Below are 21,552 nucleotides of genomic sequence, written 5' to 3' on the forward strand. Positions count from 1 at the left end.
AAAAAAAAAAAAAAAAAAAAACTTGTGCATTTAGGGGTTTTTCAAAAACGATTTCCGATGACCATTGTCAAGCTCGCTACAGGGACTACAAGAGTTACTGGTACTGGACATTCCCCATTACGTAAACAAGCTTATGAATTTTGAGCAAATTTAGACTGCATTACAACTCGTAATTAGTTCTACCAACGGTGACCGCGAGTGAATGACCACGTGTGACGCTGTCTTCAGAAAACTGCTCGCCCCAAAACTGACTTAGAAGCAAGCAAAATTCCAGCCCTACCAAATCCAGTGTTACCACTCCTCAGCTGAGAAAGTGGGGGGCCCTGAAAAGGGCCTTTTATTGATAGAAAATGACGACGCTCAGCCACCGAAACCGTAGAGGGTGCGACCCTGGCGCTTCAGCGCGTAAACCACATCCATGGCGGTGACCGTCTTGCGCTTGGCGTGCTCCGTGTAGGTCACAGCGTCCCGGATCACGTTCTCCAGGAAGACTTTCAGCACCCCACGAGTCTCCTCGTAGATGAGGCCAGAGATGCGCTTCACGCCGCCGCGGCGAGCAAGGCGCCGGATGGCCGGCTTGGTGATGCCCTGGATGTTGTCACGCAGCACCTTGCGGTGGCGCTTAGCGCCGCCTTTGCCAAGACCCTTCCCGCCCTTGCCGCGGCCAGACATGATGAGCAAGACGAGTCGTACACAACGCCTTGTGAGGACTCTGGCCTGAGGCAGCGCCTTTATAAGACAGTTGGCGGACCGAACTGAGAACCTGAAAGAAGTCGGCGGGAAGTCCCGCCCCGGTGGGGGAGGGGAAATCGAAAGGGCCAAACCGAAATAGGGAAAAAAGGCGAGCTTCTTGTTTCCGTGTTCTGAATTTTGTAATGTGCAAACTATTTTGTTACCACGTTATAAGGCTTTAAAAAATTGCTTTTGAACGCAGAAGATATATATCAATACTGTGGGGAATACAAGAAACAACAAGAAATTAAGAAAGTACAACCTGTTATCCCATCACACAGAGATCACTAGTGCTAGTTTATAACGTATTTTGCAAAGCAGTTGCACATATTTTTCCAAGAAAATGTATACAGTGTTGTATATGGCGTTTTGTAACCTCCTTATATTGATTACAGTTTAATCAATTTCTATTAAAGAGATAAAATAGTGTCTTTCTTAGGAATTATTAATACAGTTTTAATCAGTTCCCCAGCAATTTTTTAATCCGCTGTATTTTAAGAATAATGTTTTCAACATTCAAAATAAATTTATTTTTTCTCTATGCTTGGGACCAATATTGAAATTTGTATGATTTATTACACCAAACTTTAAATTTTTATTACATTAATATTTAAAACTGAATTAGAGGTCTCATGATTTGGTACTGCTGGTCCCCTCATTATTTCCTTTCCAAATTTCCTAATCTGTTTCACCAAGGTTTCTTGGCAACTTTGGAGACCTTTTGTGAAGTTTGAATAAAAATCTCTTTGAGATTTTGATAATAATTGCGTTAGCGTTAGGACTTATTTGGAATAGAATTAATATCCTTAAAACAAGTTCTTATAACTAGAAAATTGGTGTTTGTAGGTTTTGTGTGTGGGGCGGGCGCTTTTTTTGGGAGGGGGATGGAGTCTCGCTCTGTCGTCAGGCTGGAGAGCAGTGGCGCGATCTAGGTTCACTGCAACCTCCGTCTCCCAGGTTCAAGCAATTCTCATGGCTCGACCTCCCGAGTAGCGCGGCACAGGCATGCGCCACCACGCCCAGCTAATTTTTTTGTATTTTTAGTAGAGACCAGGTTTCACCATGTTGGACAGGATGGTCTTGATCTCTTGACATCGTGATCCCACCGCCTCAGCCTCAGAAAGTTACAGGCGTGAGCCACCGCGCTTGGACGCTTGTAGGTTTTAAAAAAGACACTTTTACATGACCCAACTAAAGATTTGTTATCAACCATTATGGAACAACTTTGTTTCCGTATATTTAATTTTCTTTCTTAGTAAATACAGGGTTATACTCTGAAATTTTAATTTTTTTTGTAACAGAGTCTTGTCCTTTCACTCAGGCTGGAGTGCAATGGCCCAATCTCAGCTCACTGCAACCTCCACCTCCAGGGTTCAAGTGATTCTCCCACCTTAGTCTCCCGAGTAGCTGGGATTACAGGCACTCACCACCACGCCCGGCTAATTTTTTTGTATCTTTGTGGAGACAGGGTTTCACCATGTTGGTCAGGCTAGTCTCGAACTCCTGATCTCGTGATCCACATACCTTGGCCTCCCAAAGTGCTGGGATTACAGGTGTGAGGTCACTGCGCCTGGCCACTCTGAAATTATTTTAACACCTTTGAAAATTATAAAACTCCTATAACTATTCTAATATAATCTCTTAGTATTCAATTCTTTGTTTACAAAGTAGTTAAGAGCTGAAACTCTGGAATTAGAAAAGTTTGGTTTTAGATTAAATGTTTACCTATCAGACTCAAGCTGACTTGTTACCGATCAGACACGAAGTGACTTGTTTATTCTCTTTAAATCTTTGCTCATCTACAAAGTTAGATCAGGATAGTGATGGTACTGTTGGGGTGCAGAATGATTCCCCAAAATGTGGTTCTTGGGCATGCTGAGTGCTTTTGAACACTGAAAGGCCTCAGAAATAAGCTTCAGAATCAAAGCCCCTCTAACCTCGTCTTGTTTCTCTTTCCTATACATGCGAAGGAACTCTGACATTTCCTAATCGGACCAAGAAAATTTCTTAACAAAAGACACAGAATTGCCTTCTTATCCCCTCCCTAGTTATTTCATTATTGCAGAAAAGAAGACTGGATATGGATTTTTCAAGATAATGCCTTCCTCTCCGTCTCATTTAAATTACCAAGACATACTAGATGCCATGGCTCCTCCCCATAATCCCAGCACTGTAGGAGGTCAAGGCAGGTGGATCCCTTGAGCTCAGGAGTTTGAAACCAGCCTGGCCAACATGGTGAATCCCCGTCTCTACAAAGTTTACAAAAAATTAGCCAGGTGGTGGCGCATGCCTGTAATCCCAGCTACTTGGGAGGCTGAGGCAGGAGAATCACTCGAACCTGGAAGGCGGAGGTTGCAGTGAGCCAAGATTGCACCATTGCACTCCAGCCTGAGTAACAAGAGTGAAACTCCGTCTAAAAAAAAAAAAAAAAAAAATTAGCCAGGTGTACTGGTGCACACCTGTGTTCGCAGCTACTGAGGCTGAGGTAGGAGGATCACTTGAATCCCAGAGGTAGAGGTTGCAGTGAGTGGAGACTGTGCCACTGCACTCCAGCCTGGGTGATGGAGTAAGACTCCATCTCAAAATAAATACATAAATTACGAAGACAATTATTTACAAGCTAATTTATTTCTGTGGTCCATTTATTCTCTATAACAATCTTTTATTGCCCCTCAAAGGAATTGTCTACCTTTCCCATCTCCTCCTTCCCCTATGAAAAAAGTTACATAACCTGTACCCCTTTGGGGACTGGGGTAATCACTTTGTAATTCTCCGTCGTGCACATTATTAAATTTCTCCCATTATCCTGCCTTTTGTCAGTTGGTTATCTGTGAAACTTCCCTTAGCCCCTACAGTATTTACCTCTTTGAGCTACTATAAGAATTAATAGAGGCCAGGCTCAGTGACCTGCCTGTAGTCCCAGCTACTCTGGAGGCTGATGTGGGAGGATTGCATGAGTCCAGGAGTGGGATGATTGTGCAAGCTCAGGAGTCACAGATTAGCCTGGGCAACATCACAAGACCTTCATCTAAAAAAAAAAAAATTAATAAAAAAAAAAGGAGATAATGTACATAAAATATCAAGCAGAAAGCCAACCTCTATTTAATATAATTTTTTCTTTATAACTAATTTACAAATATTTTGTTTATATTATACTTTAAATACGTTAATACATCATAAATTAATCTAATTATGTATAACGCATTAAGTAGTTAATTTAAATAACAAATATTTATTTTTAGCGCTTATTGTCAATGTCGGGGCTCAGAAACCAATACCCCAAACTACGGCATGGTGACTAGCTGAACTGCAGAAGCCTCAAAGTCTCTTAGACCTTCTCCCCCTCCCCAACCTTTATCTGCCTATTATCCAGACTCACCAAAAATGAATCCCTGTAAGATGAATGTAATCACCCCTGAAGAGCTCATTTCACAAGATAAGGTAGAAATTTAATTTCTTTTCCCTGATCCATTCATTCTTCCTAGTAATCCTCTCAAATGAATTCCTCTTCTCCCTCCCTCAAACTGTTTTTCTAGGATGGTGTATAAACTTCTGAACCACATTCTGGGGTGGGCAATCACTCTGATTCTCCCCATGCACATTGTAAATTTGTCTGCTTTTTTTTCTATTAATCTGCCTCATGTCCGATTTTTCAACGAACCTTCAGAGGGCACCAAATCAGTAAGGACATTAATTTAATTCAATATTTCACAGATGATATGATACCATAAAGTGATAAGGCACTATAAATCTTCCTAATTGCTCTTTGCCCCTTGGATCCCTCTGATCTTAAGATTGCCTCCTCTAGTTTACTTACTTTGAAGCTACACATTTAACAGCTCCTCCATTTTTCTTTACATGTGTATGTAGAATTATAAACAATGATATATCACACTTGTATATTTTATTTTACTTAATACATAAGTTTGCATTTGTCAGTGTTTTGATTATGAGTACATTGAGTTTGCATAAATAACACCAAAAATTATAATAATTATAAAGCAAAAGTTACTTTACAAGCTGTTTAGCTTAAAGAATTTTACTTCTGGAACTCAGGAACTCTGAAAATTATTACTTAGCTAGCTTTCATGATTAGATAGTGGTTCTTGGGAGAAATAGAAACAATGGAATAATTTTATCATCAACTTCAATGATCATGACAGCATATTTTATTTAAAAACTTATTTTAATTTCAAAAATCTTATAGGCCTTCTATGGAGCCATATCATTTACTTTATATTGATGGTTGTAACAGAAACAATTATTGAAAATTTATACACACAAATAACGCAGATGACATTTTAAAACGGAACGAATGAATTAATTCATTGAAATCAGGATGGAGTCCTCAACATCAAATAATCGTAACTTTTTTAAAAAAAGTAATATTTATGACAGTTGTGTTTGCTGTTTTATTCCAAGAAATATTAGTTGTATGCGATTGCAATTAAGACAAATCTAGGAAATAAAAATGTGTGCAGAGACTCAAAAATTAATGTATTTCACTGGACTAGAGATCCTGTAGAAATTCGTTTTTATTAACATGTCTTTATGAGGAACACAGTAGCTTATATAAGTTTAGGTGGAGAGGAATAGAAGGCCCTCTCTAGCTAGGAGGACTTGGTGATCTGAGGAAGAAGGGAGTGATCTTGATGAGAGAAAGGAAGCAGGAAAAACTGACAAGAACAGGGCTATATGACTATGATATAATAAAAAACCTGACTTACAATGTCCATCATTCATACTGTTTTTAAGTAACACGTTCTAACGTAATCTCACACCCTAACCTCAACCCTTTCCCATCATTTACATAAACAGTCCATTATGACATGTATTCTTTGCCCAAGTCAACTTGAAGCTCCTTTTGGATATAGACGTTATGTATCTGGATTAATATTGTATTCCCATTTAGGAGGGTGCCTGGCACACCATAGGTGCTGGGAAAGATTCAATTGAACTGGAATAGGTAGGCCAAACGCACGTGGGGTCCTAAATTCTGCAGAAGGGTCAGATACCCAAATTCTGCTTCCATGGTCTTATGAAGTATAAACTAAAAGCCTAAGCAAGGAGCAAAGGTTAGTTTACCAATTTTCTCTCTGGAACCCAGGTACACTGAAAACTATTATTTAGCTAGCTTTCAGTCCTCTGTAATACAGAAAGTAAGTATCTGACACTTGGTTCATTTGAAACACTCTTGCTCTGTCACACAAGCTGGACTGCAGTGGTGCAATCATAGCTCATTGCAGCCTCGAACTCCTGGGCTCAAGTGATCCTTCTGGTCTCAGCCTCCCGAGTAGCTAGGACTACAGGCTATGAGACACCAGGCACAGTCAGTTATTCTACTTTTGGAAAGATCAGGCTGACTTCGGACACCAAAGCTCTAGCCGTCCTTCCGCCTCGGCTTCCCAAAGTGGTTGTGTTACCGGATGGTGCCAAGCAGTTCCAGGCTCTTGGTGCCAGGAGCAAACTAGTCGACACACACACACAGAAAGCAAAGCAAAGCAGCAAAAGTTTATTAAGCAGAGTATTACACTCTCGGCGGGGGAGAGCGCATTGACCTCTGCGAGATGAGATCAGCATCAGCTTGTTGCAGTTTAAGTCTTTTTATGTGTGTGCGTGTGTTTTTCTCTTCCCAGTGCCGCCTAATCTATAGCCAGTATCTGCCCTTTTATTGATAGGTTTGTTGCTTAGTTACTTTGGCCTCTGTGGCTTGTGCATCACCTCTATCTCATAATCTTAAATACATGCAAGATATGCAGCCCATATGCATGAACCTTAAGTAGCTGATTATCATATGGGCTTTTGTTAAGGATACTTTTTCCTCCCTAATACGCATGCCCATCTCTGAAGAGCTGCCTTTTACTGGTTTGTTCTAGAACTTGCCGGCCACGAGGTCCTTGCTCACATTATCTCACCTTTGTTGCGGCTGCAAAAGGTTCACTGCTTGTTATCTCGCTTCTTGTTCACCCGCCCGTCCACCTTAGTTCTGCCCTTTGCTTTTACTTATTCAGCCCTCTAACCAACTTCCAGCTCCCTTTGTTATTCTCTTGCCCCACTTTTACTATTGTTTTCAGCTGTATTGCGGGCGCGAGCTGCCGCGCCTAAATTTCTTGATGTGCCGCGAATATTTCAATATCTACTTTCTATCTCAAAACAATGTGGTGTAAAAGCCCTTTGGTTTTGCTTCATCTCTATACAGCATTTCAGTGCCATTGCAAGATAACTCGACATCGGATAAAACTGTGGAACACAGCTCTACTTGGTGAAAAAGTAGGTGGCTCTGAAAAGAACCTTTTTGGTTTGGACCGAGGTATGAGTAATGCACTACTCCAGACCCACTACTTGCTCTTGGCCTTGTGGTGGCTCTCAGTTTTCTTAGGCAGCAGCACGGCCTGGATGTTGGGCAGAACACCACCCTGGGCGATGGTCACTTTACCAAGCAGCTTGTTCAGCTCCTCGTCGTTGCGGATGGCCAGCTGCAGGTGGCGCGGGATGATGCGGGTCTTCTTGTTGTCTCGGGCCGCGTTCCCAGCCAGCTCCAGGATCTCGGCGGTCAGGTACTCCAGCACCGCCGCCAGGTACACAGGCGCGCCGGCACCTACCCGCTCGGCATAGTTGCCCTTGCGGAGCAGTCGGTGCACTCGGCCCACGGGGAACTGAAGACCGGCCCTAGAAGAGCGGGTCTTAGCTTTGGCGCGAGTTTTGCCGCCCTGCTTGCCACGTCCCGACATGACAAATATACTCAATCAGCAGCGTGCCTGAGACTGACGGAACACTAAGGCTCGGCTACTTATAGTCAATACAGGCACGAAAACTAAGCTATGCTATTGGCTAACATTACAGTTTCGCTTTAACCAATGGGATTGCGGTTTTGAAAAACAGTTATTTTGATTGGACACAGTTAATATACGTTTCCAGGACTCACCACTAGTTAAACGCACACCTTCATTGTCTGCTCCATTTGCGTTAAGAAGCAGGGAATAAGCGGTAGGTAGACAGTGCTACCGACTTTCTTCCCTTTTTTTCTCTAATTTTCTGGCAGTTACTACCAGCCATGCCTGAACCCTCAAAGTCTGCTCCCGCCCCAAAGAAAGGCTCCAAGAAGGCGGTGACAAAGGCCCAGAAGAAGGACGGCAAGAAGCGCAAGCGCAGCCGCAAAGAGAGCTACTCCGTGTACGTGTACAAGGTTCTGAAGCAGGTCCACCCCGACACCGGCATCTCGTCCAAGGCCATGGGAATTATGAATTCCTTCGTCAATGACATCTTCGAGCGCATCGCTGGTGAGGCTTCCCGCCTGGCGCATTACAACAAGCGCTCGACCATCACCTCCAGGGAGATCCAGACGGCTGTGCGCCTGCTGCTCCCCGGGGAGCTGGCCAAGCACGCGGTATCGGAGGGCACCAAGGCCGTCACCAAGTACACCAGCTCCAAGTGAGCCCGCCCACCGCGGAACGTTCGGTCAGTCTCGGCCCACACCCCAAAGGCTCTTTTCAGAGCCACTCAGTCTTCCCAAAGAGAGCTGGCACTCACTTTTCTTACAGCAGATATTTGTTACTCGTTACAAAGAAGATTTACAAGATTCCTTACTTTATCCTTGTTAGAAACTAATTTTGGCTCAAGCCTCTAATCCCAGCACTCTGGGGAGTCGAGGCGGGTGGATCACGTGAGGTTAGGAGTTCAAGACGAGCCTGGCCAACATGGTGAAACCCCGTCTCTACTAAATATACAAAAAAATTAGCTGGGCGTGGTGGCAGACGCCTGTAATCTCAGCTACTCGGGAAGTTGAGGCAGGAGAATCGCTTGAACCCGGAAGACTGAGGTTGCAGTGAGCCGAGATCGGGCCATTGCACTCCAGCCTGGGCAATAAGAGCGAAACTCTGTCTCAAAAAAGAAAGAAAAAATTAATTAGCACTGCAGTGTACTGCATGTTGCAGCAACGCTTGAGACAATTTTTTATCTGAAGAAGGATCAAGTTTATCATCAGACAAACCTAGTAAAGGGAAAATTCAATTCCTGTTGACCACAAATAAAATACAATATTTAAGTGTCAACTGGTAAAATATCCATAGTGTTTCCGGCGCTCTGTCCCTAAACTTCATGTGTACTTTAGTAATGAAGCAGTTGGCACACACAGAAACGTACAAATCGACTAAACTTGTTTGAGAGTGGTGCTGTTTCTCCTCCCTTGTTCCCAGTTTGAGTTTGCTAAATATTAAGATAGAAAGGCAGCAGAAAAAAGTTTGAACCCAGTTTACAGCATAGTACACGTCAATCGGGCCGAGTTGATGTCGATGGCCAATCCCGACGCTGCGCGGGCAGTTTGAAACTTGATCACCGTTTTCTCTGGTGAGTGTTCTAATTGGGAAAATTCTTGGCAGTGCGGGTTTTTTGGAGGACTCTTGCCGTTTTACTCATTCCCATATTTCTCTTGTGTGGATCCTGTTTATGAACATAGTTTCTATTCCCTACCTTTTCTGTTAGGATCTGCTCCATGTTTTCTTATCTGTGTCACTTGCATTTACTGTATCTCTATTAATTGGAATAAATTTTAAAAGAAAAAAAAATAGAGGAGGAGAAGGGCTGTTCTCCATTGTTTTCCCCCACCCCCAACTGAGGAAATCAGAATAAATGTCTTCATTTTAAACACTTAGGAGTGGCATATTTAAAAGTATTTTGGTCTTTGCCAAGAATCAGTGTGGGAACTCTTCCACATCGAATTGTATTTGCTGAAGATTTTTGATAGTATTTTTTATCCAGTAAGTGTACTCCAGTGACCCAACTGTTTGACTCCTAGATGTTTACATGAGAGAATATTTTGCACACATGCAACAGGAGACATATGAGAATGGAAAATATGCTATTTTTAATAGATTAAAATACTAGAGACAATTACATGTTCATGGTCAAAATAATGCATTTATTGAGGTACACACAGTAGTACCTGGTTGAATTTTAGAAACATAAGTCTCAGAAGGTTCATATATAATAACATTTTTTAAAACTCAAAAGTAAAACCATGGCTGGGCAGGTCCTCATGCCTGTAATCCTAGCACTTTGGGAATGCTGAGGTGGGAGGATTGCTTAAGCTCAGGAGTTTGAGACCAGCCTGGACAACATGGTGAGACCCTATCTCTTAAAAAAAAAAAAAACAAAACAGTAAAATGAAAATAAAACCAAATTATACATTGTTGAAGTATATATAGAAGCACTTATACAGAATAAGTATACATAAGTGTGTGATAATGCAAACTTTTAAGAGAGAGTTTTAAAAATACCTGGCAGTGGCTATCTTAGTGATAAAGGCAAGACATGGGATGGGGAAACACACAGAGGTAAATACAAGTTGTTGCCAATATTCCAGTTTTGGGTTAGATGTTTTATCATGGGTTTTGATATAATTTGATTTAAACTTTATATATATATATATATGTGTGTGTGTGTGTGTGTGTGTATATATATATTTTTTAGATAGTGTCTTACCATGTCACCCAGGCTGGAGTGCAATGGCACAATCTCGGCTCTCTACAACCCTCACCTCCCGGGTTTAAGCCATTCTCCTGCCTCAGCCTCCCTAGTAGCTGGGTTTACAGGAGCCGGCCACCACACCCAGCTGATTTTTTGTATCTTTAGTAGAGTTGGGGTTTCACCATGATGGCCAGGCTGGTCTCGAACTCCTGACCTCATGATCCACCCGCCTCGGCCTCCCAAAGTGCTGGGATTACAGGCATGAGCTACTATGCCCAGCCTGATTTACATTTTAAATATATGTTACATATATTAAATTTATGTATCAAATACTATACTGGAAAATATAATAGGAAAAAACTCCCAGTGTAAAAACAAGTTACAAGCATCACATAGTTTGTCATAAAGGAAAATTTATAGATGAGAAACTCAAACCTAATAGTGTTTCCATAAATATTATTCATTTTCTAAATATTGTTCATTGCTCCTCCTCTCTTAAGGAGGAGAAAAAGAAGACTCACGGAGGACATTAAGAAGGTGGATGGATTCCGAAAGCTCAAGATTTTGGCTAAAATTAAGAGTCAGCAACCAATCTCCAGGTACCCTTGCTTCTCAATCTGTAGACTAAAGACCCTAGACCAAAAATCCTGATTCCTAGGAAGTGCTTGGAGGACCTTGATGGTGCTTCATTATAGTTGATTTCTTCACATTATTTGATGTATTGAATCTGCATTTGGCACAGAATTGATACAATTCAGACTTCATGAAATCCATTTAATTAAATGTTCTTTCTCTCTGCTTCTCCGTCTATCTAAATCCTAACTTATCCTCCAAAGTTCACACAAGTCTCACTCTCTGAAGCCCTCTCTATTAGAACCTAGCTGAGCTCTGTCTTCCTTCAGCTCCTCTAAACTCTTATAAATCTCTACTTAACTTCCCGCAAAATCTTTATAACATCTCTCTGGAGGCTGTGTGTGTGTATGTATATGTGTATTTTGTATATATGTTATGTATGTGTATGTGTGTATACTCCTCTCTCTGTTAGAACAGAGATTATACTCTTTTCATTTATGTATCTTCTCTCCTCCCACCATTTCACACCAAAATACTTGAGGACAGTAAATTCATCATACATTTGAGTTTTTTCATCACAACTTTTCAAAGCACAGGTGCCGTTGAGCCTCTCCATTAATACAGATAATCAGCAGGAAATTCTGCTGTTGGTTTGTTTTATGGAATGGAGAAATCTGTAGTTAAAATCCAGAAGAGAAAGTGAGAAGGGGATGTAGAAGGATTAAGTTACCTAAACACATTCTCCAGGCCAGAATAAAGAATAGTGAAGTAACTCCTTATTAAACATACAGAGAATATAGATAGATGTCTATATCTCTGCATCTGTATGTCTATATGTAAGTTTGGGCCATCAGGGACTACTTGAATAACTTGGAATTGTCAGCAGGGAAGAAGATGTCTAGAAGAATATTGTGTGTGGGGTGGCTTAAATCTGTGTGGAGAATGGAGAGAAGCATTAAGAAAAAAATTGAACACTTCTTTACAAAGTTCACATATCAGGCCCATTGCTCTCAGTTATTAAGAAGGTTAAAATTTCTAAAACAGAGAGAGAAAGAGAAATAAGGACTCAAAGATAGATCTTTTAAGTTATTTGCACCTCGTAGCCAAGCATGGTACCCTCTGTTGCTGAAACAATCTTGATTAATTTATGACATTACTAATCAGCCTTGGGGAATTGATTAGAGCTAATCCAAACCAGCATGTCACGTTAGTGCTTTACACTGGAACTTTTATATGGTAGCTGCAAGAAAGCACATGATTCATGTTTTGCCCCAAATAATTTTTTTATGTGTGTATATACACACACACACACACACACACACACACATATATATATATTTTTTTTTTTTTCCTGAAAACAATTTATAGGGCAAAAAGGAACAGATTGGAACATAGAATTATATGAGAGAATCTGGTCCTAAAGGACTTTTTTTTCTTTTTTTACAGCTATGTCTTGAAAAAACAACTATTTACCTGAATAAATGGTCTTTGGCCAGATTAGAAAAATTTATATTTTCCTCATTGGAAACAGAGCACTCCCTTCCATGGAGATTGCAAGAAACATACTAACAAAGCCTAATTCTTTTTCAGTCATTTCTAAATTTCATGCAGTCTGCCATTCTTCAGTTATGACATAGTATTGCACATGCTCCTTTTTAACTTTGTTTTGTTTTATTTTGTTTTTGTTTTTTTGTTTGTTTATTTCATTACAGCAAACATTGCCTGATAAAGGGCATGTTAAATTAATGTGATCACAACTTATCTGAGGTCCATTTCCTGTTACTTGATGTGGAAAAACATTGTGTGAATTTCATCATCCATCCATTTCCAAACCATCTCAAATATCTGTTACTTCTGCAGATGGTCAATTTATTCATTTCCCAATTCCTTTTAACTTGTATTTCAGAGCCTCTCCTTTTCTGACACTGTCACCAAATCATAAAGGTTAGGAGACTGCATGAGGTAAAGCAGATGCGTGGTACTAAAAAACAGGAGAAAATTTTTCCACACTTGAATAATGATAAAAATGTCTGTCCAGGTGCGGTGGCTCATGCCTGTAATTCCAGCACCGTGGGAGGCTGAGGTGGGTGGATCGCCTGAGGTCAGGAGTTCAAGACCAGCCTGGCCAACATAGTGAAACCCCATCTCTACGAAAAATACAAAAATTAGCCAGGCATGGTGGTGTGCACCTGTAATCCCAGGTACTTGGGAGGCTGAGGCAGGAGAATCGCTTGAACCCAGAAGGCAGATGTTACAGTGAGCCAAGATTGTGCCACTGCACTCCAGCCTGGGTGACAGAGCACGATTCCATCTCAGAAGAAAAAAAAAATTTTTCTATTAATTTCCAGAGTTGAACACGCACACAAGTATCTCTAGGGGGTTGGTAAATGTGAGTGATGAAACTCAACAAGGTTTTATTGAGGGTCAGAGAATGCAAAGAACAATGGGGATAGACTGTGAGAACAAATAACTTCATCCCCTGACAGTAAGAATTCCCACCTATATAAGGAAAAATAAAAGTGTCTCAGCCATAGTTCTTTAGTTATACTAGAGAAAAGGAATTATTTTTGATGGAGAAATTAAGAAACGCTGTAAGAAAACACTGGGATTCTAAGTGTATTAATTTGGGAAGAGCCTTAAAATCCCAAGGCACAAGGGCAGCAACTCAGGCTTTGAAATCATATAGTCAGGTCCTGGTGCAACCATTTGGAGTAGCAGTGAGGGTTGTGACCTGTATTTATTGACCTTCTGTGAGGTTGGTGCTTGTGTAGCTCATTAAACAGGGCTTACAAATGAGAATTTATAAAAAGCAGTGGTTCTCACACCTGTCAGGCCTAGGCTCCCTTTTTATGTCTAATACTTTTATGGTCCTTTTTACAGCCTAAAATTAAATTCTTAGGTAATACTATTTAACTTAATTTTTCAAAAATTGCTAAAGCACCTTAATATGATATAAAAGCTAAATAAATGATGATATTTTAATAATAAAGATAATAAAGTATCTTTAATAATAAAGATACTTTCAACCTATAAATGCTTGGGCCCTATACTAGAAAACAAAATGAAGTAGTTGGATGTTTTAACTCTGTATGGAACTATCCCAAATGCAACAAGGACCAAACCAACTGACTTAGGTAACTCAAATACCACAAGGGACATTACTCTCAGCAATGTGATTTTTTCTTTTTGAAAAGACCAATAATGCTGAGTGACATTTGAATACAACAAAATACAGTCTTCTCTTAATTTGTAAAGTGATTGCATTCTTGGAAAATTCAGTGCACATTAAATTATGCACACACATAAGCATTGCATGCTTATGTGTAAAAGGAATTCTGTTTTAGCCTCAAATAATCAGGTTTTTCACCTTCAGATTGATTTTGAGATACCTGGAAGTCATGCATGAGTTGAGACTTCTTCACAGGACATCTAGCATCCCTGTTCCTTCCCTAAATGTCAGTACTGTGCCCTCTCCCAATCACCAGGACATCAAAACAACAACAACAACAACAAAAAACCAACTTATTTAATTTCCAGAATGCTCCCTAAGAACCGTCACTGTTCTATGAGAACAATTACATTAATTACTTTCATTGCAGAAACTACATAGAGGACATGTCAAAGCTGAGAGTGGCTGGAGGGCTTCTAATAATGCCAGAATGTCCCCCAGAAATAGTCTGCAGTGCTGATAGTCAGTTGCAGAAGAAAAATACTTGAGGCATCTGCCCTAGGTAGGCCAATTTGTCCATGCGCCTGGTTGGGTATCTCTAAACTTCTTTTCTTCCCTCTAGAGGTTACCTGTGGACATGTGAATAAGCAGAGGGTCTTATTACTGAGAAGAGGTAGACAGCCTGTGATGGCAAAGGGTCATCAACTCGGAAGTCCTCCCCATTTGCTATTGCTCAGGCCAGTTTATTAAAATTCTGCTTCTGTAGGTATAGCACTCCATTGGCTTTGAACTAAGGCAGCAGCCATCAGATTCACATTCAGCTTTAGCCTGATAAACAAAAAAGCAGAGAAAGCTAATTAAAATGTAAGTAGTTGGCCACTTCTGTGGGGTCCACTGTGATACCAGAGCTCCTGTATACATCCTAGACCTTAAGAACACATGGAAACTCAACTGTTCTAAAAATATAATACAGAACCATGCTGATCCCAAAGAAGGAATGAGTTCCCCACAGCCCCCTTCTAGGTAGGGCTTTGCAACAGGTGCCTCACTGCAGATGTCTCAATAGCTTCTCTCATCTGGCCACCAGCAATACTTCTTAAACAGATATGTCTTCACTGTGTTAAATCAGTCAGAGAGATGTTGATGAATTCCCCTTCTTGGAACTTTACTGCTAGACGTGGAACAAGAACATGTTCTGGGAAAGATAAGGCATATTGCAACTGCTTATTCTGAGACAGATTCTCCAAATCTCAGAATTTGCTTTCTGGTCTTGTGTCCTTTTTACTGACATGTTGTGCCAGACTAGAAGGAAAGGAATGAAAATAAATGTGGGTTTAGGGGAAGAGGAGGCATGGAGGAAGGCCTATGTAGGTCAATTTGTCCATGTGCCTGGTTGGGTATTTCTAAACTTCTTTTCTTCCCCTCTAGAGCTGTGGGCATGTGCATAAGCAGAGGGTCTTAATGCTAAGAAGAGGTGGACAACCTGTGATGGCAAAGGGTCATTAACTCGGAAATCCTCCCCATTGATTATCATTGAATGTGCTCTTGGAGAAACAGTCAGTACAAAAGAACGTGGTCATCGTCCTAAAGGACATACATCATAATAGACGACAACTAAAGAAGCCTTAATGATATATATAATTGATATATCAGGATTTAGTGTGGTGTGTCCTAAGTCAGAGAGATGAGACAGAATGGGCAAATTCTTCAACAAAACAGGCACCATCATCCAGGGCTCAAGAAACACAATGCCCAGGCTGATTAGTTTAGATTTGTTTGTGTGGAAAGGAAAGCACTGTTTTGAACAGTGTTTTTGCCGGGCACGGTGGCTCACGCCTGTAATCCCAGCACTTCGGGAGGTCGAGGCGGGTGGATCACGAGGTCAGCAGATCAAGACCATCCTGGCTAACGTAGTGAAACCCCGTCTCTACTGAAAATACAAAAAAAATTAGCCGGGCATGGAGGCTGGCCTGTAGTCCCAGCTACTCAGGATGCTAAGGCAGGAGAACGGCGTGAACCTGGGTGGCGGAACTTGCAGTGAGCTGAGATTGCGCCACTGCACTCCAGCCTGGGCAACAGAGCAAGACTCATCACAAAAAAAAAAAAGAAAAGAAAAGTGCTTTTAAGAAGAAAAAGAAGTGACATTTGGAGATTTTAATTGGTCAGAATTGAACAGAGTAATAAGACTAGGAAAGAAGACCTCTTTGGCAGTAATCTAGGGATAAATAATCCATACTGGGAGCCCTTTACTTTCCATTGCCAGTGCTGACCTACTCTGCACCCACCTCCTGTCTCCTGGTTATTGCATAGCTTCTACCTGTAGTGCCTGCTCCTATCTCTGTGCCTCTCCAGTCTGTGCTCCCCTCAGCATCCTAATACCCTTCTAAAATTTTCGGTCAGATCACCTGCTCCTTGACTCAGAAACTTCCAAAGCCCTTACCTTGCCTTACGAGGTTTTGCATACTCTGGCCCCAGTGATGTATTTGGCCTCGTCTCCTAGGGCTGTCTCACTTGTTTCCTCTACTCTAGCCACCCTGGCCCCCTTGATGTTCCTCAAACTGCTGAGCATTGTGTCCTTGTGAGCCCCTGTACTTTATTTTACCTCTGACTAGAACACACCTCCATCATTTTCCCCTTACTTCTGGCAAGTTGCCATCTAAAGGTGACTTTTCTACATTTTTGTTATGATAGAGGGTCCTTATTGGTACCATGTGAGAAATTACCTTGATGCCCTGGTAGGCTCCAAGTATAGTCCCATGCAAGCTCTCCCAGAGGACACAGCACAAATAGGATTGCAGACTATGCAGTAAAATGCTCAAATCACAGCTTCATTAAAAAACATAGCAAACAGCAAGGGGAAAAGAAGAGCAACTTAACAGTTTAGTGTGTAAGTGAATTGGAAGAACTGCACTATCTGAATCAAGTGTGAGCAATTTCCATATATCTGAGCTCTCTTACATTGTTGAATCATCTCTTACATCGTTGAATCAACCTGTAGGACAGACACAGAGATATATATGCCTGGTCCCAACCAATTAGTTGGTTGAACAGCCATGGATTTTATTTTTGTTTCTGAAGTAGAGAACTTATGGTGTCTCCAATGTGTGGCTGACTCAAGGCCTCATGAATAATGAGTCAGTGCTTCGATGTCTCATATATCTGTGAATTCTGAATGTGTGGCTCCTTTTGTATATTTTGTGCCTCATGAACATTAGGTATCTTTTGACCCTTCCATCCCTTATATCTATATTTAACAACATATTCTCTATTTACTAACTAGTTATGTCTACTTAAAACATCTTAAGCGTTTTTGCCTACATTTTACTAACTAAAAGCATATTTATATTTTATAATAGAATTGCTCATTTACAAAAGTAAATATGTGTTACAATCCATATCATTTATTGGTGTATCCCTCACATATAGTAGGCACTCAATACATATGTGCTGAATGAGAGAATTGTGCTTTCTTTCTCCTTTTCTCCTTCTCCTCCTCCTGCATTTTCTCCTACGCACACACACTCTCTCTCTCTCTCTCTCTCTCTCTCTCTCTCTCTCTCTCTCTCTCACACACACACACACACACACACACACATTGGACAGGAATCCCAGAGATCTGGGTTCTGGTGCGACAGCATGCTTTTCACAAATACTTCTTGGTTTCCATTCCTTCAAATGTAAATAAAGGTAGAGTTTAGTAAGATGATCTTTGAGTTTCCTTCCAGGATTCAGAGTTTCATCAATAATTTCTTTATTCCTTTGCTCTATGAGGTTTCTTTGTGCTGTGGCTTTAATGTAGCCTATCAAACACATTTCAACAAAATCAAAAGCCTTTTGTTTTGCCCATCACCATTTCTAGGAGGATCACTGCCAAGATCCCAAAGTAGAGGAAATTTTTCCTATAGAACATAACTGAATTTTGTATTAAGCAAGCTAAAACCAGAGAAAGATTAGATTTTAAAACCTTTGAAAGTGAAGCTAGGAGAGGTGCCTCATGTGTATAGTCCCAGCTACTTGGGAGGCTGGAGTAGGAAGATAGCTTGAGCCCAGAAGTTCAAGACTGCAGTGAGCTAGGATGGCCCCACTGCATTCCAACCTGGGCGACTAACGGGACCATGTTACTTAAAACAAAACAAAAACAAAACAAAACAAAGTACACAATCTTTAAAAGTGATATGAAATCAAAACAATAACAATAGGTAAGTCTATGGAAGTTTCCAGAGCTGTCTTTTTAATTACCAAAAAAACTAGAATAACATTCTTATGAAAGGATTAAACAACAATTAAATAACATTATGGATTGCCATCATTGTAAAAACAAGAATTAAAAGGCAATATAGGCTGGGCATGGTGGCTCACACCTGTAATCGCAGCACTTTGGAGGGCCAAGGCGGGCAGATCACCTGAGGTTGGGAGTTTGAGACCAGCCTGACTGACATGGAGAAACTCCATCTCTACTAAAAATACAGAATTAGCCGGACTTGGCGGCACATACCTGTAATCCCAGCTAGTCAGGAGGCTGAGGCAGGAGAATCACTTGAACCCGGGAGGCGGAGGTTGCAGTGAGCCGAGATCACGCCATTGCACTCCAGCCTGGGCAACATGAGCGAAACTCCGTCTTAAAAAAAAAAAAAAAAAAACCAATATAAGGTTGTTTATGTATTTCTTATCTATTTAGCTACTAAACTTCTGGAAAACATCTTGTTACTGAAGAACAAAAACATACACTATTCGGCCAATTAACCACTTACTGCTGTATTTCCCTTTTGTTCAAATTGCATATGAAGATACATATAGGTGACCTAATTTGTTTAATTTGCAGTATTCCCAAGATATAAGCTAGTGGTTGCCCATTAAAAGTCTCTTAGGCTGTGATCTTGAGATATGGAAAAGAGAGAAATTTTGAATTTTTGCTCAAAGCCTAGCATTCAAAGCTAAATAGGTATGGCCTATATCTTTCTGGAAGCCATATTATGTTAGACACTACTTTAAAAATAATAATTTTAGTTTAATATATTATACTAAAACATCGATACAAACTATTTACCAGAGGATTTCTTCAGCTGCTTAGAATGAAGAAAAGTATCCATTAATAAATTAAGGGATTTTTTTTGTGTGTGTTTTAATTTCTTAAGGCTATGTTTTATATCATGCTTGCTTTAATAGTAGAATTAATACAGAATATAAAACTGAGAGTATAGGCATCACCTATTAATGCAAAAATTCAAGTTTTACATAGAACTAGGAGGTCCTGTAATGATAACTTCTAAAGTGTCTGCACTTTTCAAAGAAAAAAAAACCCTGTAAATTTACATCTCAGTTACCTTAATTAATATTAGAAGTTTGTACATGTGATGTGAATATATATGGAGTTGTGCCTAAAATACATTATAACCCAAGTATACTACTATCATTTACTAGTTGGTTCTTGTGAAATGGTGTTTCAAGAATATTGAACTATATAAATAATTGCACTAAAATTTTGGAGACAACATTGACACTGGACTTTAAAAGTAATTCTAGATATTAATTTTAATGCATTGTAGCTTGATCATAATTTAATTATTTTTTCCAACATTTTAAATTGACATCTTGAAAATAAACTATAGAATATCAAGAAATTCTGTGTTTATTAAGATATTTATATTTGGCCACATTATTGTGTGCTTATGAAGCTCATCTCAGCAGTGAGATGGAGAATATAGATAGGTCCAATCTTTTGATGCTTTAGCTACATATTCCATGAGCCAAATGACACTTTATACATACATACACTCAATATATTATTCATATTATATTTAATGGAGTTAATGGAATAATAATAAACTGGACATCAATGATACCTTTGTAATTTTGTTGTTCTCTTGGAGTAAGAGTGTTAGAAAATTAAAATTCCATTTCATTTTCTTTTCAAACAACTGCTATACACATAATAAAAACTGGGAGGCATCATTTAGAACTCTAAAGTACAAAAAAAAAAAAACAACACACAGTAACTACATACATTTATTAGCTGTGGAGTATATTAATTGTCCTAAATGCTCAATGTAGAATGTTAAAGTCTCTACTGTGACTTTAATAATATGTGGATAAAAGTCCATTGTTGTGCTTTCTAAAATTTTAAACAATATTGTTCTTTAAACACATTATTTAAATTAACAACCCATAATATAGTAAATTAACCTTGGTAAAGGAATTTTTTTTGTGACAGAGAAGAATGAAGCTTTTAGATTGGGAAGAAAAGTGAGTTAGTTTTAAAAAGGAAAACTTTTTAGGAAGGATAAAGGACATTCAGTGAAAGGAGTAACATGCACTCATCCTTTAAAAACACTGTTCTTTGATATGTGAGAGAGGAGGAAATAAAAGCAAAAAATGTCAGTGTTTTAAATCTGTCACTAAAAAATCGTCTAAAAGTCCCAGAAGTCAACCAGGTGCATCAGTGCACACAGAAAACAATCTAACGTAAACCATAGTGTAGAGATTTTTAGTTTCTAGTCAAGAACCCAAAGTTCTTGAAGAGGATCCAATTACAAGTTTTGGGGAATAGGAAATCCTAATGAGTGTAGGACATCATGCTGACAGGAGGTGAGGATAATCTCAGATGTCTGGAGAAGCAATAGACAGTAAGTTAGGGCAGGAGTGAGGCAACAAAGCCTGAAAGAATCCCCACTAAGAATTAGTATTGCTAACTCGAGAATTTTAATTAAACAGAACAATTACAGTTGTCAATTGGAATAGATTCAGCATGTAAAACACCAGGAATCCATGACGATAATCAATCGGAACAAACACTATGATGAGCTGAATAAGAAGCTTACACTGTGGTCTAGGATTTGTCTTCTCCTAGGTCATTGTGCCCTACATCCCTGAGATGAGCATCATGCTCTCCAGGAGGGTCCCATCCTTCTGTTTGTAAGATTCTGTTGTATTTACGTTGGGGAAAACTCCACCTCCTACCAAGCTATAGATCAAGGTTCAAAAGAGAGCTCCCTGGAAAATTCCTTGGTGCTTTGTTCACTGAAATGTTGTTTCAGGAGAGCATATTTCATCTTAATGGCTGTCATTGCTGGGAATCCAAACGCTAATTCCCAAGGCATTCTCAAATTATCATCTGTATCAGCTTCTGCCATAGTCATCCCCACCAGTGTCACCAACAATATTGTTACTAAGAACATAATTTTTAAAAAATGTTTGCTTTATTTTTTTGTCCTAAGGACAGTGATTTCTGTAATGGCAACAATTGCAGTGATTTTCAAAATGTGATCTGGGGACACTTGAGACCGTTTTAGTGGGTCTGTGGGCTAATATTATTTCATAATAATTCTGACACATTTTTCTTTTTCATTATTATTTTCAGATGACATTTATATTGCAAGAGATTGAATGCAGAAACAAGAATTCAGCTGTCTTTTATTAAACAAGACATTAGAGAGATTTGCAAAAATGTAAAACAGTGTCACTCTTCTTTTTATTTTAAAACTATAGCTATTTTTCATAAAATATGTATGCTAACATAAAATGGGTTTATTATTATTTTTAAAGGAATTAACTAATTTTTTTGTTTTACTCTATAATATGGTAAATGTCAATAGTTATAACCTACAGAAACACAA

The 21,552-nt window shown here is 39.7% G+C and overlaps 3 protein-coding genes across 4 annotated transcripts in view; 1 reads left to right on the forward strand and 2 right to left on the reverse strand.

The window, feature by feature from the left end:
- Positions 1–315: 315 nt before the first annotated feature.
- The window catches only part of LOC112623100 (histone H3.1t-like), a 42,797-nt gene continuing 21,560 nt past the window's right edge, over positions 316–21,552 (reverse strand). Inside the window, exon 2 of the mRNA XM_025383306.1 lies at positions 316–700. Coding sequence (XP_025239091.1) covers positions 361–700 — 340 coding nt within the window. The 3' untranslated portion in view covers positions 316–360. The remainder of the gene's footprint in view (positions 701–21,552) is intronic.
- LOC112623110 (histone H2A type 1-H-like) lies at positions 4,620–7,492 on the reverse strand. Its single transcript, XM_025383312.1, has one exon. It carries the CDS (start codon positions 7,461–7,463, stop codon positions 7,071–7,073), a length of 393 nt encoding a protein of 130 aa, XP_025239097.1. The 5' UTR covers positions 7,464–7,492; the 3' UTR covers positions 4,620–7,070.
- On the forward strand, positions 7,684–21,390 carry LOC112623106 (histone H2B type 1-N-like). Of its 2 annotated transcripts, none has more exons than XM_025383309.1 (3): positions 7,684–8,163; positions 10,698–10,796; positions 21,297–21,321. In XM_025383309.1, the coding sequence occupies exons 1-3, from the start codon at positions 7,787–7,789 to the stop codon at positions 21,298–21,300; spliced, it is 480 nt and encodes a 159-aa protein (XP_025239094.1). In that variant the 5' UTR covers positions 7,684–7,786; the 3' UTR covers positions 21,301–21,321. The 2 variants fall into 2 exon arrangements, 1 of the variants encoding a protein (XP_025239094.1); XR_003119090.1 differs by having other exon boundaries at positions 7,700–8,190; positions 21,297–21,390.

Source organism: Theropithecus gelada, chromosome 4, assembly GCF_003255815.1.
Source record: "Theropithecus gelada isolate Dixy chromosome 4, Tgel_1.0, whole genome shotgun sequence".
Lineage (NCBI taxonomy): Eukaryota > Metazoa > Chordata > Mammalia > Primates > Cercopithecidae > Theropithecus > Theropithecus gelada.